Source organism: Geotrypetes seraphini, chromosome 6, assembly GCF_902459505.1.
Source record: "Geotrypetes seraphini chromosome 6, aGeoSer1.1, whole genome shotgun sequence".
In the NCBI taxonomy this organism is placed as follows: Eukaryota; Metazoa; Chordata; class Amphibia; order Gymnophiona; family Dermophiidae; genus Geotrypetes; species Geotrypetes seraphini.
Genome location: NC_047089.1, coordinates 29,234,157 through 29,261,260, shown reverse-complemented (window position 1 = coordinate 29,261,260; position 27,104 = coordinate 29,234,157). Strand labels below are relative to the sequence as shown.

General features: G+C 41.4%; 1 protein-coding gene across 2 annotated transcripts in view; it reads left to right on the top strand.

The window, feature by feature from the left end:
- The window catches only part of MTMR2 (myotubularin related protein 2), a 65,573-nt gene that overhangs the window by 8,911 nt on the left and 29,558 nt on the right, over nucleotides 1–27,104 (top strand). For both annotated transcript variants that reach the window (XM_033950603.1, XM_033950604.1), the window contains exons 3-9: nucleotides 1,559–1,653; nucleotides 2,431–2,541; nucleotides 4,615–4,716; nucleotides 9,383–9,466; nucleotides 13,860–14,009; nucleotides 15,197–15,385; nucleotides 21,491–21,676. In XM_033950603.1, the coding sequence (XP_033806494.1) occupies nucleotides 1,559–1,653; nucleotides 2,431–2,541; nucleotides 4,615–4,716; nucleotides 9,383–9,466; nucleotides 13,860–14,009; nucleotides 15,197–15,385; nucleotides 21,491–21,676 (917 nt within the window). The remainder of the gene's footprint in view (nucleotides 1–1,558; nucleotides 1,654–2,430; nucleotides 2,542–4,614; nucleotides 4,717–9,382; nucleotides 9,467–13,859; nucleotides 14,010–15,196; nucleotides 15,386–21,490; nucleotides 21,677–27,104) is intronic.

Here is a 27,104-nt window from a genome sequence, read left to right as displayed (position 1 = left end):
GTTGCACTGTAAACCGCTTAGGTCAGTGACATGCTGGAGCGCTATATCAAGTCTTAATAAACATAGACATAAACATAGTGAAAAGACCAGATATGTACATAAATACAATGAATGAAGTAAAGATCGCGATCGACTTATTGGGCACCCCTGGTATAGTCAATCGCCCCATGTATTAAAGACTTGGGTGAAGAGCCAGGCTTTCACCTGTTTCCTGCCTGTCTGGGAGTAAATTCCAGAGCATGGGGGCTACTCCTGAGAAGGCTCGTTGGCAGGTAGCACGTCATACAATTTCTTTTGATGCGGGTACAGATAGTGATATGTGAATTTATATAATAGCACAAGTGCTAGTTGAGCGCTAAGCACTAGTCTGCATTTTAAGCTTTGCATGTACAAATTCAGGATCAGCTGAACCAGCAGGGAGAACCATGATTCCTTTCTCCCTCCCTCCAACATCACACAACACTGCCCCCCCCGGTCATCATCTGACACTGCCCCCCGTACCTTCTGATGAAAATTCCCAGCAGGAAGGAAGCCCACTCCCACCTACCGATAGGGCTGCCTCTTCAGTGGGAGGGGCCTAAGGCCCTGATTGACTCAAAATGGAATTCTGAAGAGGTGGCCTTATCAGTAGGAGGGAATGGGCTTCCCTTCTGCTGATTTTTCATCAGAAGGTACAGCAGGTGTTGGTGATGGGTTACTGTTGGGGGTAGGGGGATGTTGGGGGGAGAGGTTGGAGGCTCTGAGGACAGCGGTTCTCTGTGGAGGGAAGCTGGGGGGAATTGGTGGGTGTGAGGGAGAGAAGGATTGCAGTTCTCATTGCTGGTTCAGCTGACTCTAGCAGGGGAATCCCCGTTCAGCTGAGCCAGCAAGATTCCATGAAACTGGCTCAGCTGATCAGGATTCCCCCTGCCATGATCAGCTGATGGCAAGCCTCTCAGACAAGGTAGTTGGGTACCATATCCGAAAAGCTGGCTTTTGTGCATTTTTCATGTGGATGTCTTTTTATATTGGAGAATGGGCAAAAGAGACCTTTCTCTAAAACATCTAGATAGGTCATTCTCAAAAGAAAAAAATAAGATGACATGCTGTTTTGTGAATGGGCCTTTTCTCCAATGGATTTCTGGATGTCTTTCCTAAGATGTTCAAACTCAAACTTAATGTCCTATTGAAAATGCCCCCCACTTATTTTGTTAACAGTATAATAATACTGAAAATAAAACATAAATTAAATCAATGAGGTGAATTTGGAGATGACAGATTGAAACCTAGTGATACAACACATTATACAGTACCAGAAGTTAGATATCTGACACCTCTATAAAACAATCATATAACTGAAATCTGATAAATGTCAGCAGAGTATAAGAGACCATAAGAGTCGACATGAAAGAACATTCATAGCATAGGTAAGAAATTCATGATATCAGCACACTTTTAATGGGAGCATGTTAGAACATTCAAATAACAGATATGCTAATACTATTTGTATAATACAATGAAACATCTTAAATATTCCCTTTCACGCTTTAAGCTATATTTCATTGCATATCTTTTGTAGCCAAAGATGTCACTTACATCTGCCCATTCACTGGTGCTCTACATGGAACCTTGACTGTTACAAATTACAGGTTATATTTCAGAAGCTTGGAGAGGGTAAGACTTTGCCTTCCTATATTAATCAAAGCAAAAGGTCCGTCTACATTTTGTAAAATGTTCAAGTCCTTATGTGTCCAGTATTCCTTTCAAACCAATAGTTGAGGTTTTTTTTTTTTTTTTTTTTTTTTTGGGGGGGGGGGGTTTGGGGGGTTGTTGGCTCTATTTTGTTAAAAATTCATGAGGATCTATAGACAAGGAGGATTTTTTTCTCTCTCTCATATCTTTTTAGAACATTGTTAAACTCACCTTAGTTGATTCTGATACCACCAGGAAAGGGCTGGCAATACTGGGATTTAATGCAATCTGCTAGAATAGCAGATAAGCATAACAGAGTAGTATTGTTAGATCCATTGTACTCCTGCAGCAATACTTAGTCATTTGTGGTATTTTCTGACCTCCTCTTCTGGTAAGAAAATACTATGAATGAATGACCAATGGAAAAGCTCTCTTACCAATTCCGCACAGCCAGCCTTCACTTTCCCAACCTGCGGTCATCCCTCGCTTCAGCATTCCCGCGAGCTCGGGGAGTCTGACTGCAGTGAGTGCCGGGACAAGAGGAGGGAGAGTGCCGATTACAGTACTCTTCCGATATTCATGGTTTTTCAACATTCGCGGTCACTCCTCGAAAGTAACCCCTGCAAATTTTGGGGGAGTACTGTATTCACTTTTCTCCCCACCAAAAACAAATATTCAGGGTACACACAATTTATTTTGCATTCATGACATATTTTTTTTACTTTTTCAATTTGATATCATGTTTTCTATATTCAATAGGATCCTCCTTTTGTTCTGGATACTCCTCTTGGTGTGATTAGTAGAGTGGAAAAAATAGGAGGTGCTTCCAGCCGTGGAGAGAATTCCTATGGTCTGGAAACTGTGTGCAAGGTAATTGTGATTTGTAATTATACATAGAGGGGTTAACAAATACAGTGGTACCTTGGATTACGAGCATAATCCGTTCCAGGAGCATGCTCGTAATCCAAAATGCTCGTTTATCAAAGTGAGTTTCCCCATAGGAAATAATGGAAACTCGCTTTGATAAGTTCCCACCCTCCCCCCCCCGAGGCCAGCAGCGCTGCTCCCCCCCTCCCCCCCCGAGAATCGGCATTGCTCCCCCCGAAGGCCCCCCCGTGAACCGGCACCCCCCCGCCGCCATCGGGCACCCCCCCGCCCGCCACCATCAGGCACCCCCCCGCCGTGACCTGAGGTTCCCCCAACCCACGCGAACCCTCTTCTTACTTTGATGTAGCCTCCGCACCTGCACCAGCATGTCCTGTGCTGTGCTGTGCCGGTGCCCGAAAATTTGCCTCCGGTGCTAGGCCTTGAGCATGTGCGCATGCTCAAGGCCTGAGAGTTCACATTGGACGTGAGAGTTCACGTTGGATGTGAACTCTCAGGCCTTGAGCATGCACACATGCTCAAGGCCCAGCACCGGAGGCAGATTTTCGGGCACCGGCACAGCACAGGACATGCTGGTGCAGGTGCGGAGGCTACATCAAAGTAAGAAGAGGGTTCGGGTGGGTTGGGGGGACCTCAGGTTGCGGCGGGGGGGTGCCCGATGGCGGCGGGGGGGGTGCCCGATGGTGGCGGGGGGTGCCGGATTGCGGGGGGGAGGGTGCCGGTTCGCAGGGGGGGGGCGCTCGCAAATCGAGGCGCGCTTGGTTTACGAGGCACCAAGTTTGCAAATGTTTTGCTCGTCTTGCAAAACACTCGCAAACCGGTGCACTCGTAAACCGAGGTACCACTGTATGTGACTTTTCATTATTTTGATATAAATATTCCTTAGGTATCTTGTTCTGCACAGTGATTTTATGTCCTTTGCTTTCAGAAGGAAAAAAAAAAAAATTTCCACAGAAAAAGATGATTAGAAAACACTGGGATTGTCGTTGTGGTTAACAATAAAGTAGACTCTCTGTTAACCAGAACTCAATTAACCAGAGCTCTCAAACAACCAGAAAAAAAATCTAAGAAATATTGTAATACTTTTAAATAAAAATGAAAATAAATTTCTGGTGTAAATTTAAGTGTAAACTTGGCTCGCCACACCCGAGTACGCCCATGCTTTGCCTACCACATGTCCGATAGTTTGTCTGGAACAGTTTATGGTACGGCATAGTATGAGGTATAGTATTAGGCAACTAGAAACTACATTTATCCAGCATCTATCAATCCCCATGGGTGACGGTTAACTGAGAGTCTACTATATTTGGGATCTGATTGTACTCTTTTAGTACCAGGAATTTTCATTGCCATTGCTAAGCACAATTTGCAAGCGTTGACTAGTGTATTTATGAATGGCTAAAGAAACGTAAGCATTCCTGTGGGCAGATAGGCATCATAAGAATGTCTGTTGTGGTACTTCCTCCTGGCATGCTAGATAACTTTTTAATTCTATAGCAAATGCCTCTTTGCTTTTATGCCTAGAATATACGAACCATCTGTGGGAAAAGGTGACTAATCTCCAGAGCAAAAAAAAAAAAAGAGGTTTTAATGAATTCTGTTAAAGCAAACAATTTGTAATACAACAGTCCAAACCCCATCCTTTTTATGTGAAAAACTAAAAATAAATTGCAAAACTTTCAAACCTGTAACTTTTTCATACTGCTTATGGACCCTATGATATGACAAACTGGCCATCCTCAGCATTTTGAATCTGAGACTTTAGTCATTTTTCCCAGAAACCGTCTCATATCTAGTGAATATCTCAATGTATGACCATTGTGTACTGAATAGCAGTTATTTTGTTCTACTTAGACTGCAGAAGCCAAAATGATTTTGGGTGAATCAAACCAGTGGTTAAGAAAATCATTTGCTAGTGGGGGGAAAATTAGCTTATAAATAACTGTATTTGCTGAAACATGGGATTTAGATTCAGTTTGATAAGCAGAGTGTCTTTATATCTTGTTTACTGTTTCAATTAAGACAGTATTGAACAGTTTGTATATGCTCTCCCTTTAGGATATTCGGAATCTGCGATTTGCATACAAACAGGAAGGGCGTACCAGACGATCCATCTTTGAGAACCTCACAAAGTATGCCTTCCCATTGTCACATAATTTGGTATGACATTTTCTCATTTCTGCATAGCTTACTGTACTTGAGAATCGCTTTTTTCTAACCTCATACAGTGTCAAGGATTCAGTGAGGTTATTTTTGGAATCTGTTTAGCAGTGTAATGCAGTAAAAATTGTAGTAAGTAATTTAATACTTGAAAGCTGGTTGATCTAAATGGTTTTTTGAGGAGAAGAATTGCACATTGTCCTGCCTTACAATAAAGGGGCAGCTTGTTTTACACCCAGTTTCATACCATGGAGGAAGGGGAACAGTCAGCCTCGGGTGCAAGCCCTAAGAAGGTGAACAGCCAGCACACTGAGATCCCCTGCCCTACTCTGCCACTGCTGCTGCTTTCCTGTACCAGCAGCAATGATAGTAAACTTTAAATGCAACCATCCTGGGACCTTTGTGCATCTCCCCAACGTCACTTCCTTGTTCCGGATCAGAACTGGCAGCTGCAGGAAGCTGCACAGCCAGCAAACCGAGATCCCCTGCCCTACTTTGCTGCGGTTTTCCTGTACCAGCAGCAACAACAGTAAACTTTAAATGCAACTATCCTGGGATCTGGAGCAGAATTGGCAGCTGCAGGAAGTTGCATGGAAGTCTTGTGATAGCTGCATTCAAGTTTACTGGACCAGCAGCAGTGGAGTTGTAAGGGGACAGGATCCTGGATGGAATTAGGGTGGAAGGAGAGAAAGGGGGCTGATGCTGATGGAAGTGGGGTGGATAGAGAGAAAAGGGGGCAGATATTACATGTTAGTGTAGAGAGAGAGGGGAGCAGATGCTGGCTGGAAGTGGGGAGGTGGAAGAGAGAAGGGGGAGCAGATGCTGGATGGAAGGGGAAGTGGAAGAGAGAGAGCGGAGCAGATGCTGGATGGAAGTGGGGAGGTGGGAGAGAGGGGGGAGCAGATACTGGATGGAAGGGGAAGTGGAAGAGAGAGAGCGGAGCAGATGCTAGATGGAAGTGGGGAGGTGGGAGAGAGGGGGAGCAGATGCTGGATGGAAGTGGAAGAGAGAGACTGGAGCAGATGCTGGATGGAAGTAGGGAGGTGGAAGAGAGAGAGGGGAGCAGATGCTGGATGGAAGTGGGGAGGTGGGAGAGAAGGAGAGGGGAGCAGATGCTGGATGGAAGAGGGGTATCCTCCTTAAGTATATGCGGTCTGGATGTTGTTTAAAGAATAGAATCTTATGATGGTATACAAGACGCCTCAGCCCCACCACTCCACCGCAAAAAGATTTTTTATCTCGCGGGAAGCATAGTGTGGTGCTTCATCATTGGCTGTCTATACATATTGTGTTATTATTACTAATATTTATTTTGCTTTAGCCTTTTTATGTTTTCTTGCAGTGCCTCAGCTTTCTGCTATATTAATAAATAATGGTTCAAAATGTAAATAGTACTTATCTCAGCCATACCAGGGGAGCCAGACCCGACATGTTTCGCATGTAAATCGTGCTTTCTCAAGGGTCTCCCTGAAAAACATATAAAAGCATAATAGAATCATATACAGAAACAGGACTGAAATGTATAATTAAAAACAGCCCTCTCCCCGTAAGTGATTGTGCCGTTGGAACTAAAGTACTATCGGTAGCTTACCGAGGTCACCGCCGTCATCCGACTCCAGAAATTTAGTGAGTAAAAGATGGCGGCGGCGTCCTCAGATCTCAATTTAAATATTCCTCCGCCTATTCTAGATCACACCCCCTCTGCCGCCCATTGGTCGGTCTCCAGTAACAGTTTACAACAGGGAACCCCACTCAATCATACTATTTAACCCGCGTGGTGTTACTGTATCTAGTTTAAAAATGTGTCTTTGCTCCTCCTCATTGAGTTGTTTCGGACCCCTTCTGCATCGCTGGTCTTATAAATAATTCGCCATCTCAATTGGTCCACTGAGTGTTTATATTTATACCAGTGTTCCACTAAGGGAGCCTGGACTACTCAGTTAATAATACGGGACTTGTGCTCATTTAAGCGTGACTTGATCTTACGGTTTGTCTGGCCAATATATATGAGATCACACGGGCAAATTATTGCGTATATAACACCCTGGGAATTGCAATCTGTGTTGGCTCTCGATCTCAAAATTAAATCTCTCCCTGGGACTGCCCAATTTTCGCCCTGAATGGTAAAAGGGCACCACTGACATTTCCCACAGCTCCCATGATAACCTATCGTTCTTTCACATCTCTTCCCATATCTTTGAAAGTTGCATCTTTGTCCCAACGTTCTCCCTTGAGAATAAGCTATTAGCGGGAAATGCTCTAAGGATTTGTGGCTTTGTAGAATATACCAGTATTTCCTGAATATACTTACAAGGGCTGCAGTCGCCCTGGAAAAAGGTAACACACAAGTCAATTGACCATACCCATCTTGGGGAGTATTTTTTGGTTCTTGCAAAAGCAAAAACCTGTTTGTAAAATTTTTTTTAATTTTTTTTAAGCTTTTTAGTTTATTAGTCTTTCAAAGTTAGTATTTGCCCTAGTGTTGTGTGTTTTAAACTGTATTTTAGTTAATAGACGGTTTTAACATTATTGTACACCGCCTAGAAGATTTGATTAGGTGGTAAAGAAATTTTAAATAAACCTGAAACTTGTATATAAGTGCTCAGTGCCCAATCTCCTGCATTGGAGCCACAGCGAGATCAAATAGGGACCATCATCACACTATAAGTCCCTTTTACTAATCAAGGTCTTAGTATTATGAACATAATAATCTAAAACACCATCAGTTCTAGCTCTTTACTCTCTATAAATGTTGTTGAAGAGGCACTAATCTTTTTAGTTCTAGCACTGGTGAATGATTCCAATTGTGGCTCCGCAGGATTCCACCACCTTGTGTTGAAAATAATTAATTAATGGACTCACTCTTGCATCGCCCCCAATTCAGTACTGCGTTTCGCTTCACAGGCTTGTTCAGGAGGAGTATCAACTAAAATCAAATTAGTGAATATTATTTCTTTATTAAATTTGTTAAAACACACTATGGGATGTTTTTATTCATATCATGTAATAAAATATTATAATCTATTATTGATATCTATGCTTATCATCAATGCAAATTGGCTACAACATTAGTGAACTGGAGCGATCTCATGAGGGGGTACTTCTTAGTGGATTATCATGCATGTTACCCATAAATCCTCAGTAAATATAATGAAACAAAAGGGTTATGCTTTTTAGTCCTAATTTTATGTATCACAGTTATCACAAGTAACCTGATTTATCTACTTTGCACTCTGTTTAGTATATAATACGACAAGCAAGGGCATAAGTAAACACGAGGGACCCATAAAGACAGCAAGAAATCCTGCTCGGGCATTCTAATCTTAATATTCCTCGTGTTGTAATTTCACCTTAATTAAAAATAACATCAAACCAAACAAACCACTTACCAGAACTTCAATAATTTACGCCACAGCAATGACCTTATCCTACTGGGCGAGCGGATAAATTGATTTTCTCTTGGCGTGTGACATAATTTAAACTACTCAGGCTGGGTGCCTATTGGAGGACCTCACTGTGACAGGGCAGTTGCTTATTGGGAGACCACTCAATGGCGGCAGATTTACAAGGTGATGATGAACACGGATGTAAGAGACCCACTACGCAGGTCTGTTATCATTAAACCTGCCTCCACGCTAACTAGGGAAATCCCCAAATGCAGCCTTAATCAAAACTACATTCCGTACAGACATCGCTTATGACTTTGTACGCTGCTTAGACAACTTTTTAAGCGGTATATAAAATTTTAAATAAAAAATAATAAATACAGGCAAGAAAAAAAAGTTATAAGTTCCCCTCTAGATTTTACTCATCAGATAGTAACAAAACGAATAGAATCTAGCCATTCAGAGAATATAAAGTAAAAGACCTGAAACATAGAAACATGACGGCAGAAAAAGGCCAAATGGCCCATCTAGTCTGCCCATCCACAGTAATCATTATTGCTTTCTCTCTCTGAGAGATCCCATGTGCCTATCCCAGGCTCTCTTGAATTCAGACACAGTCTCTGTCTCCACCACCTCTTCTGGGAGACTGTTCCATGCATCTATCACCCTTTCCGTAAAAAAGTGTTTCCTCAGATTACTCCAGAGCCTATTAACTTCATCCTATGCCCTATCATTGCAGAGTTTCCTTTCAAATGAAAGAGACTCAACTGATGCGCATTTACTTTACGTAGGTATTTAAATGTCTCAAGAATACAAATCGCAATAACAGGTATTTAAATGTCTCTCAAGAATACAAATCGCAATAACAAAATATAAACACAATATGCAAAAAAATTGTTATTAGCCTAGCGGTGGAGAAGATACTCCATGAAAGTACATTTATAACAATGGAGAAAAAGCCTCAACTTATCAACAATAAACAGATGGCAACCCAATGAGTTCATAAGCCAGTCCTGCTCTGTATCATAGGCAAAAAACCTCCACACTTTTCAAAATGTAATTTTTCAAAATGGGACCAAAGCCACCACTGTGCACAGGGAGACAAAAACAGTTCACTTATCTACTATTGATGGCAACAAAAGCAGCGAGTAGATCTTCCTGCTATAGCACTTCTCACGCTGACAGAAGCTGTAAGTAGAAGATTCAGGTTTAGACAAGAGTATATAATGTTACTCAAAGTACAGTATGCTGCTAAGCCACATTAATGTTGTTATTTCCAGCTACTCTTTGCTTTTGAATACAAGGAAGTATTTCTAGAAGATGGTTGGAAAGTCTATGACCCTATTATGGAGTACAGAAGACAGGTATGTTGATTTATCTACTTTTTAACCATTCTCTTTATTCAATATGCAAACTTTAAAGACTGATTTGGATTGTATGATTGTATGTGAAAAGAGTGACATCTGAGTGGGATGGGACAGATCAGAAAGGAAAACTCTGGAGCAGGCCACAGCAACATATATGCATTGCTATCAGTGCCAGGGACCAGCAGAAGACAACTTTTGAGATAGACCCGAGATAGAGAAGATGCTGGATCACACTTAGGATGGGGTTTGAAAAGAGGGAGAGATGTTGGGAGGTGGTAGGAGATAGACACTGTAGTAGTAAGCTTAATTGCATCTAATAAAATTATTTTTTTAATCATGACTAATAATGCATTAATTGCTGCGTTAGATGGCAGTTAACATTCTTTTGTACTGCCTGCAAGCCTCAACAGAGTCGATCAAAGCAGTATACAATAATTAAAAGCAATTAGTATAAAAATACCACTAACCAAACCCGACTTATAGCACCCTTTATCCAGGAAAGAGTCCATACAGAACAACCTATAACTTTTCTTCCTTAGCATCCCACCAGACCAGTCCGGACACCTACCAGCAGGTGGAAACTGAGAAATGAACTGTGTTGTATTCACTTAAGAACCCTTTGCAGCCCTCAGTATTTCTCAATCTTCACCAGGCGATATGCTTCCCATGCAACCTCTTTTAGTGTAGTAGGATTTTATTTCCATTTCTTTGGTCAGTTATATTTAAACAAACAAATAAAAAAACCTGTTCTAGAAAGGCTTTTGATTGTCTCTTGGTTTTCGTTATCAGATTAGTCCACATGCAGGGTTGCCGGTATGTTTTCACTATAGCAGCATTGCATGATAAAAACAAGCGACGTTCAGTTTGTGAAGATTGGTTATCGCAGTGGCAGGAAAATGCTGACAGTATAAAGAGAGAGCTGCTGTTTCCTTTTCTCTGGGAGCGAAAGGACTTTTGGATGAGGTTTACCCTTTATTTCATTTGCTTTACTTCATGTACCTGCTTCTCCTAATGTAGCTGTTAAGCAGCCCAGGTAGGAAAGAGTGGAAATCTTTCACTGGTTGGATGCATTCTGCTCAGGGATCCTCCCTTTACCCTCAGTTTAGGTTTCAGGGGCGGTGAAAACCACTGGTCTAGACAAACATGATGACCTAATATTAACTGTTAAGAAATTTAATCTAAAAAAGGTTCGAGGCGATTTACATCCAAAGAAGCCGTAAAATCTATGGGCGAAATTAAAAACAATCCATAATTAAAATGTCATCATACCATGAATATTACAACAAGTCATATAAAAAAGTTTTCAAATTTTTACAAAACCTTAAGTGATTGATATCAGTCCTAATGTGAACAGTTAGATTATTCCAAATTGTAATAGCAGCGTAAGCAAAAGAAGAGTTGAGCTGTCGTTTAAACCGTACTCCTCAAATCTGTGGAAAATGTAGTAATAAAGTACCACATCATCTAAGAACGTAAGCAGTACCTCTGCTGGGTCAGACCAGAGGTCCATCGTGCCCAGCAGTCCGCTCACGCGGCGGCCCAACAGGTCCAGGACCTGTGTAGTAATCCTCTATCTATACCCCTCTATTCCCTTTTCCTTCAGAAAATTGTCCAATCCCTCTTGAACCCCAATACCAAACTCTGTCCTATCACGCCCTCTGAAAGCTCATTCCAGGTGTCCACCACCCGTTGGGTGAAGAAAAACTTCCTAGCATTGGTTTTGAATCTGTCCCCTTTCAACTTTTCCGAATGCCTTCTCGTTCTTGTAGTTTTTGAAAGTTTGAAGAATCTGTCCCTCTCCACTTTCTCCATGCCCTTCATGATCTTGTAAATCTCTATCATATCCCCTCTAAGTCTCCTCTTCTCCAAGGAAAAGAGCCCCAGTTTCTCAAATCTTTCAGTGTATGAAAGGTTTTCCATACCTTTTATCAAACGTGTCGCTGTCCTCTGAACCCTCTCGAATATCACCATATTCTTCTTAAGGTACGGCGACCAATATTGGACGCAGTACTCCAGATGGTGGAAGAATAATGCAAATGAGAAAAAAGCAAAATCAGATTATCTGAAGAGTCGGTCGGTAATATACGATGAACTGGGCAAGCTAATTTCAACTTAATTTGCCTCTCAATCGATAACCAGTGAAGATTCTTACATGCTAATGCAACACTTTCATATCTTTTTAGACCAAAAATTAATCGAACCTCAGTATTATGGAGCAACTGCAATTTTTTGATCAGTTTTGATGTTAAGTTCAAATATAAAGAATTAAAATACAGGCAGTTTCCCGGTTTAAGAACAACCGACTTGCGTCAATCTCATTATGAAATGGGGTCCAGCCTCTCCCTTTCTGTGCCAACGTGCCCCTTCCTCCCTTCCTGTCAAAACACGGCCCTCCTCCTCCTTCCTTCAGTGTCCCAACGCACCCCTTGTCTTTCCCTCCATTCAGTGTCCCAAATTCGTGCCTCTCACAGGTGTTTACCTCCTCTGGCCGCCTCTCCTCCCATTCGCTCTTCGCAAAGCTTTGGACACTGGTTCCTGCACGTGGCTCGCAGATGACGCAGAAGTCTTCTTTCACGTCAGAGGGAAGGCTTCCGGGTCAGCTGCATGCAGGAACCAGCGGCTGCAGCTTTGCAAAGTGTGACTGGGAGGAGAGCTGGCCAGAGGAGGTAAACATCCATGAGAGGTATGAATTTGGGACGCTGAATGTAGGGAAAGACGACGAGGGGTGTGTTGGGACATTGAAGGGAGGAGGAGGAGGGTCATGTTTTGACAGGAAGGGAGGAAGAAGGGGCGCATTTGCACAGGAAGGGAGAGACAGGGTCGCGTTGGGGCACGGAAGGAAGGGAGGGAGCATGAACTTGGGACACAACTTCCGGTTGCGTCAGAGGAGAAGCTTCCGCCCATAGACGCATGCGACTGCAGGTAGGCTCGGCCAGCTTGAGCAAATTACTCTGGAAAGTAACTTAAAACGCACCGCGAAGGTAAGGGGGAGGGAGGGAGATTCTCGGGCTGTGCAAGGGGTGGTGAAAGGCGGTGAGGTGGCGAGAGGGAAGGGTGGTGGTGGAAAAGAAAGGAACAGATGCGGAACGGGGGTGGAGAGGAACAGAGAATGGGGAGAAGACGCTGATGGGAAAAAATGGGGAAGACAGAGTAGGGAGAAGACGTTGAAGGGAAATGGGAAACAGAGAGTGGGGGAAGATGCTGAAGGGAAATGGGGAACAGAGAGTGGGGGGAAGATGCTGAAGGGAAATGGGGAACAGAGAGTGGGGAGAAGACGCTGGAAGGGAAGAAGACAAAGATGTCAGACTATGAGGGAGCGGAGGGAAGAAGATGGGTGCCAGACCAATTGGGGGGGGGTGAAGGGAGAGGCACAGTAACAGAGCAAATGGAAGATGCAGAGAGAAGACAGAGTGGATGGAAGGAATTGAATGAGAAGATGAGGAAAGCAGAAACCAGACAACAAAGGTAGAAAAAAAAATTCTATTTTTTTTGCTTTAGGATAAAGTAGTATATTAGTTGTGTTGATAAAAATTTATAAACAAAGCCCTACCAGCTGAACATCTCTTTCTCTAGTTCAGCAGCCAGAACTTTGATTTATAAGGAAGGAATAAGCTAAATATTGCAGTACTGAGGCTGCGGGGATAGTAGTCACGGGAATGGGAACAGTGGGGACGGGGCGAGGACAGTGGTTGTGGGAACGGGGCGGAGACAGTGGTTGCGGGGACGGGGCGATGACAGGGATGGTGGTTGCGGGGACGGGGCAGTAATGGGGACAAATTTTTTTCCCCGTGTCATTCTCTAATCTGAGTTACATGCAAATTCAACTTAAGAACGATTTAAAAATGTAATTTGTTCTTAACCCGGGGACTGCCTGTTATCCAAGTTGAGGTAACACTAACCTCTGAAGCCACAGTGCAAAATGATGATCAAAAAAGCATGACTTCACTAGTCTAAGTTTCCTCATAATATATAAAATCTTCCTCCATAAATTAGAAATTTGATCTTCAAATTTAAGAGAAGAATTTGAATACCCAAAATTTTAGATGTTTGAAAGAACAGAAGATAGTGAATTATGAAACCAAAGAACCTTCATCTTACTTGCATTCAATTTTGACTTATTAGTAGAAGCCCAGTCTCCAATTCTATTCATTCAATCAGTGATCTTAGCTGAAATGTCCTCTATATTTGAGCTTAATGGAATTTAAAAAAAAAAAAAAAAAATCAGCATAGGATAACATACAAACTTTGGCTGGCAAATATACTTTTTGTGTAAATTGAAACGTGTTTTAAAATAGTTAAAAGCAAATCAAAAACCACTGATCAATATCAGAATTGGTGAGTCAAGAACAAGAACTTATGTATATGTATATATTCTCTCTGTTATTTTTAGGGCATTCTCAATGAAAGTTGGAGAATAACGAAGATAAATGAATGTTACGAGTTATGTGACACCTACCCTGCTGTCCTGGCTGTTCCAGCAAATGTTACGGATGAGGAGTTAAAAAGAGTGGCATCCTTCCGTTCAAGGGATCGCTTACCAGTAAGTATGATGATTTGTTTGCAATTGAGTAGAAAAAAGTACTGAATTGTTTTTCATGAGGAATAAAATTAAAATATTATCTTAAGTAGCAGAAACTGTGCCTCTATTGCAGGCACAGACATTTACATCTGCCCTGGAGCATGTGTAAATGTCTGCACCTATGTAGATTTTAAAGTACATGTGTAGATTTTATCATATTTTTAATCTACATACAAATATATGTGCTCTACCCAAACTCTGCCACTGTATACATTTATCAGCAAAGTAGACATCATGTGTACTTTTATGGCAGTCAGGATTTGTTTTGTCCAAAGTCTGGCAGAAAAATCTAGAACTTCGACACCCATTTCAAGTGTCTTTTTTTATCTGGGTCCTGACCGTGTTCTTGAATATCTCCTAGAGCAGGGGTGTCCAATGTCGGTCCTCGAGGGCCGCAATCCAGTCGGGTTTTCAGGATTTCCCCAATGAATATGCATGAGATCTATGTGCATGCACTGCTGCTTTCAATGCATATTCATTGGGGAAATCCTGAAAACCCGACTGGATTGCGGCCCTCGAGGACCGACATTGGACACCCCTGTCCTAGAGCAAGAAAGGATTGTCTGAATTATCTCTCTGACCATTTGAAGTGTCTCTTGCAAGAGAAAACTCTGAAGAGTTAACGCTGTACAGTTATCTGTAACTCCTGTGTATATGAGTCAAATCTTCCATGGAATGATCATCAGACGCTAGATGTGGCCCAGGGGGATAGAATATCATCTCTGAACAGAATGGAGGAGTAGCCTAATGGTTAATGCAGTGGTCTGAGAACCTGGGGAACTGGGCTTTTGAGATCACAAATATCCTTTGTTTTATATGCAACTTATATTTGTTTTGAATAATTCTTATAGTGGTTGAATAAAAAATATTAGAGCCTGAGGATTTCACATATCCATTTAGACATAATTTGATAGTGTGGTCAATCATGTAACTTATCAGTATCTTTGAGTAAGTCTCAAACAAAAAAATATTTGGGAACTGTTGAGCTAGGTACATCAGCTGTTCCCGTTTTGACTGTAGTTATCACCAAGACCAATATAGATGTACTGTCCAAGAAAAAATATTCATATTTTAATAACAGATTTTTAGATTTTCTTGATGTTTGCAAGCTATCTTTATTTTGTATTTGTGTTTGCTTTTAAATAAAGGTTTTGTCATGGATTCATCCTGAAAGTCAAGCTACAATCACCCGTTGTAGTCAGCCCATGGTTGGAGTAAGTGGAAAAAGAAGCAAAGATGATGAAAAGTATCTTCAGTCTATCATGGATGCTAATGCTCAGTCCCATAAAATCTTTATTATGGATGCAAGGCCTAGTGTAAATGCTGTAGCCAATAAGGTGAGGTGCTCTCTTTCTATAGACCACTGCTCTTAAAACATTACCATTCTGTTACATAAGCACAGGAGTCTGCATGTTAAGTGCTCAATCCATTCTCTTGAACTGTTTGCAGAAGGGTGTTGGTCATATCATTCATTTCCTCCTCCTCCACCAGTGGCATATAATGCCCTCTTCAGTTTTTCCTGCTGCAAGTGAACTGAGTTGTGTTCTGAACTGTTCTGTTTGGTTTTTATTATTTTCAGGTATTTTTCTTCCGTTTTGGGAACCTTTGGTGCCACAAGGTCCCCATTCTTGAGGCTTCTCTGCCTGGGAGACGATGCAAACTCCACAAGGGCAGGCTGCAGCTCGCAGTGCAGCCCCTAGGTGTACCTATAGAATCCAGCCTGCTTTGTGCTGCTTCGAGGCTCGAGGTCCATTCCCCTGGGAGCCGGCTCGTCTAATGATTTATCAGAGGCTTGAGCGCAGGCTGTGGGGTCTTGAAAAGAAGATTGCGCTGGAAGCAAAAACACGTAGCAAAAACTTTCTGAGGTATATTAAAAGCAAGAATCAGTAGATGACTGAAGGGTAAAAGGGGCTCTCAGGGAAGACAAGGCCATAGCGGAGAGATTAAATGAATTCTTTGCTTAGGTCTTCACCTAGGAAAATGTGGGTGAGTTACCAGTGCAAGAAATGGTATTCAATTCTAATGATTTGTAGCAAAAAACAACTCGGAAATGTGAAAAGCTAATAATGTTAAAACAAACACTTTCACCAATGCAATAGAATGTCACAAAAATCAGTACTGCTGCAGTTTCAATAGAGGGAGTTTCAAATGACTGGAGGAAAAAGCCTCAGATTGGAACCCTTCCACCACCACAATGGTGGTCCAAGGTGGTCAGGCGAACACCTCACTGTTAAAAAACCTCCAGACCGACTCCCAATAGTAGTAAACTTGAAGCAGGGCTGTTGTGCAGAAGATAGAGGAAAAATCCACTTATCTAAATTGTTGATCGGTACACCGACGATGGCCAGCGTTTCACATATCTGCTGCCTCAGGGTGTAGAGCAATCCGATCACACTGAAACCAGAATTAAAGCGAAGCTTTAAGATAAAAAACTGGACAGTTGCACGGCTTCAAAAAACTGAAAGAGAAGCCATAAGGACATACCTTTAAGCTGGATGCAAACCGCATCTCAAGATCAAAAGATGGCTGCACCGCGACTGTACTGGGATTATTATAGCACTCCCGGGTGACAAACCTGGAAGTGAATACGTGGCAAAAATTAATGCTGCGATGGTAAATGCTGACACGTGCAAAACTTCAAATACTATAGCAGAGGCTGGTAAGCGGGAAGAGATTAATTCTATGTATGATGTAAAAAACAATTCAGTATGTAACATTAATGAAACGTTAGAAAAATATACTCCATTCCAATTTGGAGTTAAGTCCATCTGGTTCTTCGCTGTTTAGTCTATGGATCTACTGTTGCTCAGCATGCAACAAACAACGCTGTCTATCCATGCTCGCCTCACTAATATGATCGATCACACAACATTTTAGATCCATGAACTGGTGATTATGTTCTAAACAATGGGTGACCATGGGGGCTTGTAGTCTATTATTGCGTATGCAACTCTTATGCTCAGTGACCCGTGTTTTAAAGGGACGAGTAGTCTGACCAACATAGAACATTGGGCATGGACAGATGAAAACAAAGACTACAAAAGTAGATATACAAGAAGTCATGTGTTTCAATTTGAAAATTTGGTTGGTGAGCGGATGAATGAAAACATCTGAAAGTTCCTGATACATAGAATTAATCGCTTCCCGCTTACCAGCCTCTGCTATAGTATTTGAAGTTTTGCACGTGTCAGTATTTACCATCGCAGCATTAATTTTTGCCACGTATTCACTTCCGGGTTTGTCACCCGGGAGTGCTATAATAATCCCAGTACAGTCGCGGTGCAGCCATCTTTTGATCTTGAGATGCGGTTTGCGTCCAGCTTAAAGGTATGTCCTTATGGCTTCTCTTTCAGTTTTTTGAAGCCGTGCAACTGTCCAGTTTTTTATCTTAAAGCTTCGCTTTAATTCTGGTTTCAGTGTGATCGGATTGCTCTACACCCTGAGGCAGCAGATATGTGAAACGCTGGCCATCGTCGGTGTACCGATCAACAATTTAGATAAGTGGATTTTTCCTCTATCTTCTGCACAACAGCCCTGCTTCAAGTTTACTACTATTGGGAGTCGGTCTGGAGGTTTTTTGCCAGTGAGGTGTTCGCCTGACCACCTTGGACCACCATTGTGGTGGTGGAAGGGTTCCAATCTGAGGCTTTTTCCTCCAGTCATTTGAAACTCCCTCTATTGAAACTGCAGCAGTACTGATTTTTGTGACATTCTATTGCATTGGTGAAAGTGTTTGTTTTAACTTTAAAATTCAATTCTAATGAACCAGAGAAACTCAAACAAATCTTATGTGCGGGTTTGGCTTATATTTGAGGGGTGTTGTGCTGTGTGTGGAGTGGTCTCTTTTTGCGTTTCCCTGCCTAACATCTTAGAGTTATTTTGCAGGATGGCCTGAACAGGGGCCTGGCTTGGTCTTCATTCCAGGTTCAGCTTGCAGCCTTGTCAGCCTTTTGTGGGTTGTTACGAGGTCAGCGTCTGACTGCCATTCCTGAAGTCGTTCGCTTCTTGCGGGTGGCCAAATTTCTCAGGCCTCCCATGCGACCGTCTGTTCCATCTTGGGATCTTAATCTGGTCTTGTCCAGGCTGGTGCGCCCACCTTTTGATCCTGTGGGTGCCTGCTCATTAAAGAACCTTACCCTTAAAGCGGTCTTCTTGGTGGCTATTACTTCTGATAGACATGTTTCTGAGCTGCAGGCTTTCTCTTGTAGGTCTCCCTTCCTGGAGTTTTCTAGAGAGCGGGTCGTGTTACGACCTGTTCTTCCTTTCTGTCCAAGGTAGTTTCTCCTTTTCATGTCAATCAGGCAGTGGTCCTCCTGGTGTTGGGTAGTCGGGAGGGCTCTTCAGAGCAGAAACAGTTGCGCAAGCTGGATGTTGGTCAGGTCCTTCACTCTTTATGTGCAGAAAATTGGATAAGCTTTTTGTCCTTCTAGCGGGTCCTCATAAGAGGGATGGTGCTTCCAAGGCTACCATTGCATACTGGATCAAGGAAACTATTGCTTCCACATACCTTCTTCAGAAGAAGCCTTTCCCAGAATTTCTCAAGACTCATTCCACTCGGGGTCAGGCAGCTTCTTGGGCTGAGTCTTCGCTGGTGCCTCCAGTGGATATTTGTAAGGCTGCAGTTTGGTCTTCCATGCATTCTTTTGTCAGACACTACCGTGTGGACACTCAAGCGTGTCGGGACGCGGTGTTCGGTGAGCGTGTTCTGGTGTTGGCCCTTCGGTGTCATCCCATCTGTCAGATCTATGCCTATACCGGTCTAGAGAGTTTACTAAAGAAGGAGAAATTAGGTTCTTATCTTCTAATTTTCTTTGACCAGTATTGGGACCCCACCCTGTCTGTTGTGTTGTTCTTGCGGGTATTGCGCATGCAGATTTTGCTTTTTCTGCGGGTTCTAGTATTTTTCTAGGGCCGGGGAGATTAAAGAACAGCAGCTGTGGTTTGGCTGGCATAGCTGGCAAGCTGTGGGGACATTTTGCTGCAGGGGTCTCTCCTTTGCATTTTCCAACAGCAGTCATGTATATTAGTTGTTACTCCTGTTCAGAGTCTTGTTTTCTGTTTATAGTTCTTAGTTCTGCTTGGATATTCGGCAGACTGATGGATTTAGGGAGAGTCGCCTATTATGTACTATTCCAAAGTTTTGTCTCAGTCTCCACCTGTTAGTCATGATGAGATATTACCCATCTGTAAGATCTATGCCTACACCAATCTGGAGAGGCTAAAAGAAAGGAAAATTAGCAGGTAAGAATCTAATTTCTCCTTATATTGGCCACCTTCCAATCTTCAGGTACTTTGGACGATTTTAACAACAGGTTAAAGATCAGTAACAGCACATCAGCAATTTCATGTTTGTGTTGTTTTAGTACCTTGGGGTGTATACCATCTGGACCAGATGATTTATCACTCTTTAGCTTGTCAATTTGACTCAGTACATTTTCCAGATTTACCAAGATTTATTTCAGTTCATCTGTATCGCCACCTTTTTTGAAAACCATTTCTGGTACAGAGAAATCTCTTACATTTTCTTCTGTAAAGACCAAATAATTCATTCAATCTCTGCTATGGCCTTATCCTCCATCAGTACCCCTTTTGCTCCTTGATGATCTAAAGGTCCCACGGATTCCCTCACAGGCTTTTTGCTTCTGATGTACCCAAAAAAGTTGTTGTTGTAAGGGTTTTGTTTCTTTTTTTTTTTTTTTTTTTTTTTTGCTTCTATGGCAAGTTTCTCTTCATATTCTCTGTTAGATGCAAAGCAGTGATAAGGAAGGCTAACTTGCCAGTGCTTATGTTGTTTCTTATTTTCTTCATTCGGATCCTTTTTCCATTCTTTTATGGATGTTTATCTGTCTCTTATAGCTTCTTTCACTTCACCTTTTAACCCTGCTGGCTATCATTTTCTCTTCTTTTTACCTTTGTTAATATGTGGAATACATCTGATCTGAGCTTCCAAGATGGTATTTTTAAACACCATCCATGCCTGATTTAAAGTCCTAACCTTATTGACTGAACCTTTTAGCTTCTTTTTAACAATTTTTCTCATTGTCTCATGTCACCCTTTCAAAAATGAAATGCTGTTAGAAATGGAGGAGCAGCCCAATTCCTTTACCATTGAAGGAAGTTTTGATGGTGCCTGTTCACAGAATTCCCAAGGATATACAAATGAGAAAGTGTGTGAACACCTTCTCTGAACAAACTATTAATAAGGTTTTGACTTGAATCCAAGAGCCTTCTGAACTCTGTACATCAATAAGCAGCAGCTGCCTTACAATTCCATGGTGGTCAAATCCAGTGTCTAAAAAGCCAAGAGCTCCAAGATATACTCTTGGTGCTTCTCGGAAAAAAGACTCAATCAATGAAATCTTTTGAGAGGAAATTATTTCCGAATGCTTTGCTCATCACCTTTTTATGGCTTATCAGCTCTTCATGTACATGTGTGTGGCATGTATGGAGATTAGGTGTGGAAGGGTTAGGCAGCTAGCATGTTGCACTTACCATGTGCTAACTGGCTATTACACAGTTTGTGTGGGATCGTTTAGTGCCTCTTAAATAGAAGGCAGTAAATTCTTCTGAATTAATGGGGCGTGGGTATCGCACATTAATCTGCATATAAATGCATTACCTACAATTAAAAAAATGATGGGAATACTCCTTGATGCAGTGTTAGCTTTGGATTTGTTATGTGTTAAAATCACACATTATAGTGTGCTAAGCTCAACTAAAATGCTCTTTAGCATAAGGATCCCAGTGGCATAATAAGGAGCACTGGTGTCGTCTTGGTGGGGCGCCAGACCCCATGCCATGCTTTTGCTCTCCCTTCCCCACACTCCTGTACCTCTTTAAAATCTTTCACCAGCATGAGCAACTACTCTAGCTTGCTGTTTGTGCCGGCCCTCTGAAATCACTTCTGGGTCATGGGGCCAGGAAGTGAAGTCAAAGGGAAGACCAGCGTGAACAGCAGGCCAGAGAAGCTGCTCGCGCTGGCAAAGATTTAAAGAGTGTAGCACAGAAGGAGCGGGCAGGGGAGGTTTGGCTTGGAAAAAGTAGAAACAGGTAGAGAGGAGGACACGGGGGGATGCCACCGCCCCTCGCTATGCCACTGTAAGGGCCCCATTGCCTTTTAGTATGGATTGACCAAGTTAAGTAGTAATTTATAAAATATGGGTATATCCTAAGAATGTAAACGCTCACGCTCTGGTGCCAGCAGGAGAGACACCAAAGATGTAAAATATACCATTTCACAAAACTAAAGTACCGTAATACTGTTGCCCTCTAGCCAGGACTGTAGGTAGCTCTTGGGCCCTTCAGTTTATTAAAAAGTAATGAAATTGGTGGTGATGTTGAAAAACTTTTAGGAACACTTGGGGTGTAAACCAAAGCTGGCATTGGCCTAGGTGTGTAATCAGTGGAGCCATTAAATATGTTTTCTTTTCTTTCTTGTCAAGGCGAAAGGAGGTGGTTATGAAAGTGAAGATGCTTATCAGAATGCAGAATTAGTCTTCCTAGATATCCACAATATTCATGTTATGAGAGAATCTCTGAGGAAGCTGAAGGAGATTGTATATCCAAATATACAAGATACACACTGGTTGTCTAATTTGGAATCGACACATTGGCTAGAACATATCAAGGTATGCCTTGGGCCATGCTTTAATCGTGTCTCTTCATTTGAAGGTTGTGACAATGGCTGCAAAATGTACCTGCTACCAGAGAATCGTGGTAAACTATTTACCTTGGATCTTTGCTTAAGCCATATCAGAGTTCAGTTTCTTCACTACTGCTAGTGGAGAAACTGAACTAAAGTTCTTGCTACTCTGCATGCATAAATATGCAGATCCATTTCATTCATATTCATTGGAACTGTCCACAAAACTAGACTGGTTGGAACTGTTGAGGACTGAGCTGGTTGCACTCAGGGTTTTTACTTTTATTTTATATTTTGAGGCTTGGCAGTAGCACAGTTTGGGTATAGGTACCATGATATATCAACATCTAGAGTAGGATTGTCCAACCACACCACACGCTTTTTTTTTTTTCTGGCCTGGAAGCTTTGAAATTCTTGTTCTGTTGCATTAGATGTGTTATTCTGGACAAGCAGATAGTGAATCCAAATCCGCACACTTTGCAGAAGGTATCAAACACAGCTTTCAGCTCCTCCTCCTTCCTCAGTGGAGCATGCTGCCCTTTTCAGTGTTTCCTTCTGCATGCTTGCAGTAAGTGTGTGTGTCTGATCTGCTCTGTTTAAAACTTTTTTTATTTTCCGGGGTTTTCTTCAAGTTTTGGAGGATTTCGGTGCTCCAGAGTTCCCAGTATTTCTGGGATAAATCTACCTGAGAGAAGCAGCGGACTTGGAGTCTGCAGCTAGTAGGCCAATCCCTCTGTGCTACCTATTAGCTAGCCTGCTTAACATTTTAGGAGCTTGGGGACCATTCCCATCAAAGCTAGCTCGCTTCCTGAATTTTTTTCTGGCGCTTGAGCAGTTTTTAAATTTCTTTGTTAGTGGGAAAACTGCTTTGTCACTTTATCTGCTACTTAACAAAGACCTCGGCTTTCTTTCCCACTACAAAGAAATTCAAACTGCTTTGTCACCTCTTTCTCTCCATCTACCACTGAAATGCTTTCATGTTTCCTTTATATATACTGATTTTACCAACATTTGCATATTTCTGATCTGAGGAAGAAGGGGTTACCTTCGAAAGCTAATCATAAACTACATTAAATTAGTTCAATAAAAAAAGGTATTTTTTTTTCCTTTGTTTTATTTCTACATATTACCTTGAAAGAGTGGACTAACACAGCCATCCTACCATTTCACTTATGATTTGTGAGAAACAGATTGTGTAGTGGTGAGCTGCTTTGTATGCATTGCATGTGATATAATTTATCAAAATAGTTTTCTGAGTTATGGCAGCTGTGTCTGATGTAGAGTAGTAGTCTGTTTGTTTTAATGTGATTCACATGTCAAAATGAATTAGTATTGTAATGTTAAATCTTTAATAAATCATATGGCGTGCCTGATATGAAACAACCTGATCTCCAATGCAATATGTGAATTACTTTAGAAAAATAGAAACATAGAAATAGACGGCAGATAAGGGCCACGGTCCATCTAGTCTGCCCACCCCAAGGACCCTCCCCTACCTTTCTCTGTGAATAGATCCCAGGTGTCTGTCCCATTTGGCCTTAAAATCAGGCACGCTGCTGGCCTCAATGACCTGGAGTGGAAGACTATTCCAGCGATCAACTACCCTTTCAGTAAAAAAGAATTTCCTGGTGTCCCCGTGCAGTTTCCTGCCCCTGATTTTCCACAGATGCCTTCTTGTTGCTGCAGGACCCTTGAAAAAGAAGATATCTTCTTCCACCTTGATGCGACCCGTGAGATACTTGAATGTCTCGATCATGTCACCCCTCTCTCTGCGTTCCTCGAGAGAGTATAGCTTTAATTTATCCAGCCGTTCCTCATACAGGAGATTCTTGAGTCCTGAGACCATCCTGGTGGCCATTCTTTGGACCGACTCAAGTCTCCGCACATCCTTACGGTAATGCGGCCTCCAGAACTGTACACAGTACTCCAGGTGGGGCCTCACCATGGATCTATACAATGGCATAATGACTTCAGCTGACGAAACTCCTGCGTATGCAACCTATGATTTGCCTTGCCTTTGTTGAAGTTTGCTCCACTTGATTGGCAGTCTTCATGTTCTCACTGACGATCACCCCTAAGTCTCGTTCTGCTTCAGTTCTTGTTAGGATCTCACCATTAAGGGTGTAAGTCTTGCATGGATTTTGGCTGCCCAGGTGCATGACTTTGCATTTTTTGGCATTGAATATAACAGTGCTTGAAAAGATATGAGCAAAATCCAGAAAATATCCTTAATAAAAATTAAGGAGACCTTTTATAGAAGCTTAGTGCATGCTAAATGCCACATGGCTCATTGGTATAAAATAGGACGCGCATTTAACGCATGCTAATGTCCATTAGCGCACACTAAACTTTAGTAAAAGGCCCCTAAATTTGTTTAGCATGAGCATAATATAATAATATCTGTATTTGGAAAATTTCTAGGGATGTCCTATCATTTTATTTTTTAAGCTCTTTATTTCGGCATGGAGAACCATACAGGATAATCCAGATACATGTATGACAAGACAGAGAATCAAATAAACAACAAAACAATCAAATAAACGGGTATCTGCAAAGTATAAGTAGATAACATTATAAACATAATAAATTAGTAAATGACAGCATAAAAAGACCTGGATGACTCATCCAGTCTGCACAACATTTTTTTTTTATTATTATTTATTTATAGAATTTTATAATATTATCAAGCATATACATCTTGTACAGTAAAGTGAGATCAAATAACATAATAAACTAAGTTTCCAAAATTAAGATATATCATAATACATAATTCAATTTGAAAATAAAAATACATAAATGATCTAATTGATCACACACTAGTCCTCCATGTATTGGATCCAAGATTTAAAGAGTAGAACAATTTATATAGGTTAAGAGGAAGTCCATGTTCTACTACAGTGCAGGGAGCTAACCTTCCATGGGCGCTGTTATTCCTTTCTCAAGATGTTTCGCTGAGAGAAAACTAATCAGATGAGACGGCTCTGTAAAAATATACTTCAAAGATAAATATCTGACTACACATTTACATGGATATCTCAAAAAGAAAATACCCCCTATTTGAACCACTCCAGGTTTCAGAAGTAGAAATTCTTTTCTTCTCTTTTGAGTCTCTCTAGAGACATCAGGAAAAATCTGAATATGATATCCCAGGAAGTCCTTGGACCTATTTTTAAAGAAAAGTTTTAATATCCAATCCTTGTCTGGAGCCAAAGCCACAGACAACAAGAGAGTGGCTGGAACAGCCAATTCTCTATCCGATTGTTCCAGAATTGCGGAAATGTTCAATAGTCTATCCCGGGATTCCTCAATTTTTTCTTCTTCTTTGGATTGGGGCTTGGCAGGAAGATAGTACACTCTTGTAAGAGGAGGTAAAGAGCTTTCAGGAATTTCCAATATTTCCATAAAATACCTTTTCACCATTTCTCTAGGAGAAGTTGACAAGATCTGCACAACAGTCTTTATCAGTTCATTATTAATAAACATCACACAAAAGGAAAAAAAGTGTCTTCAAATAATACAAAACACAGCTGTCAAACTTATTCATAATGGTAAAAAAATATGATCATGTTACCCCATTTCTGATCAATTCACCCTGGCTTCCAATAAATCACCGTTATCACCTTTAAAATATTACTCTTAGTGTTTAAAACTTTGTCTTCCAATGAACCACAATTTATCAATAGAATGCTTATTCCTTATAATATACCACGTTCCCTTCGATCTACTGTCCAAAAGCTCTTAGCAGTTCCCTCTTTGAAAGTCATCGGAACTAGAAGACGTGACATGTTTTCGGTGATGGCCCCCCAACTTTGGAATACTTTGCCCCAAAACATTAGAGAGGAAAAGGATCTCAGCTATTTTAAAAATAATTTTAAAAGCTTCCTTTTTAAAGATGCTTTTAATCTTTAAACTATCCTTAAATGCTAAAGTAGTTACCTTCCAGGTTTATACTATTCCCTCCCTAATGTTTCTTCCATGGCTCTGTTTTCATTTTAAAGCATTGAATTGTAACTTTACCCCTCCACCCCCTGTGTATCAACCAGTTTGTAAACTTGTCGGTCCAACCTATTATTGTTAATTTTAAATAGTATGTCTAAATGCATATTTATCTTATTCTGCTGTAACTCGCTTAGTAATTTGAATAAGCGATTTATCAAATCAAAATAGAACTTGAACAATGAATGTGATGTAATATACTTGAATATTGCCTTTCTTTGGCATTTTTGGAACATAGATCGTAGAAGTCTTCCCAGCACCGTCCTGAGCCTCCAACTACTAGAGTTGCTTTTAAAGTCCATTTCAGCCTTAAAAATAGCATTGCCATATCTGTCCAGGTATTCTCTGGTCTCCTGGGGTGAAAGGGGATGGTACACAGTACACTTCTCCCTCCATATTCGCAGTTTCAGCACTCGTGGTTTCACTTATTCACAATTTTCCGCATGCTGACTCCTCCTCCCCCCCAAAAAAAAATTACATCATGAGTAAAGTACTTTACCGATAAAAAGTTTGGTGCTTCCCAGCTTTCACAATTGCTGCTTCCCAGCATGCACAGAGAAAAACACTGCATCCCAGAGTGCACAGAGAAAATCGCTGCTTCCCAGCTTTCAAAATCGCTGCTTTTTTAATACTGTATTTTCCAGTATTGAAACTTTTTTTTGCCTTGTTGAGATAGTACAAAGAAATATAAAGTACTGTATTATTGTATTGTTATGCAATAAATAACTTTGTTTTCCACAAAAGTCACAAATATGATCATTGTTGTTATTTGTGATTTCAATATATTAACGCTGGCTGTTACAAAAAAAAAAAAACGCGAATAACATATAAAAAGTTATTCGCAGTTATGTACCGCCCCCAACCTCTGCGAATACGGAGGGAGGAATGTACTGCTTTTCTGCGGTTTCATATTCTATACAGGTCCTTAAATTGAATCAGGTTGGGCAGACTGGATGGACCATTCGGGTCTTTATCTGCCGTCATCTACTATGTTACTATGTAAAGAGTCAAGTGACTTGCCCAGAGTTGGAGGGAGCTCGGTGGGAATTGAATCTTGTTCCTTAGGTTTGTAGACGAGTAGGCTACTTCTCCTGTCGTGTTCAGCTCCCTCCATCTCTCTTACAGACACCAGATATACCGGGTGTCCCAAAAGTCACTACACACTTTTAATAAATTCTTTAAAATTACACAAGAAACTGAGTTTATTCATATTCTTAGCATTAACGAAAGAGTCGTTGCCATTTTACTAGGCTTGCCATCACGTTCCAACGCCTCGAAGACTAGTTGTATATCTCCACATGAGCGCCTCCATTTTCGAAAACTTTCAGCCACCTTTGGACGCAAGCCTCTCCGAAGTTTTGCAGCATCTCTTCCCTGACCTCATTGCAAGCCGTGCGTATTCTTTCCTCGAGCTGTGA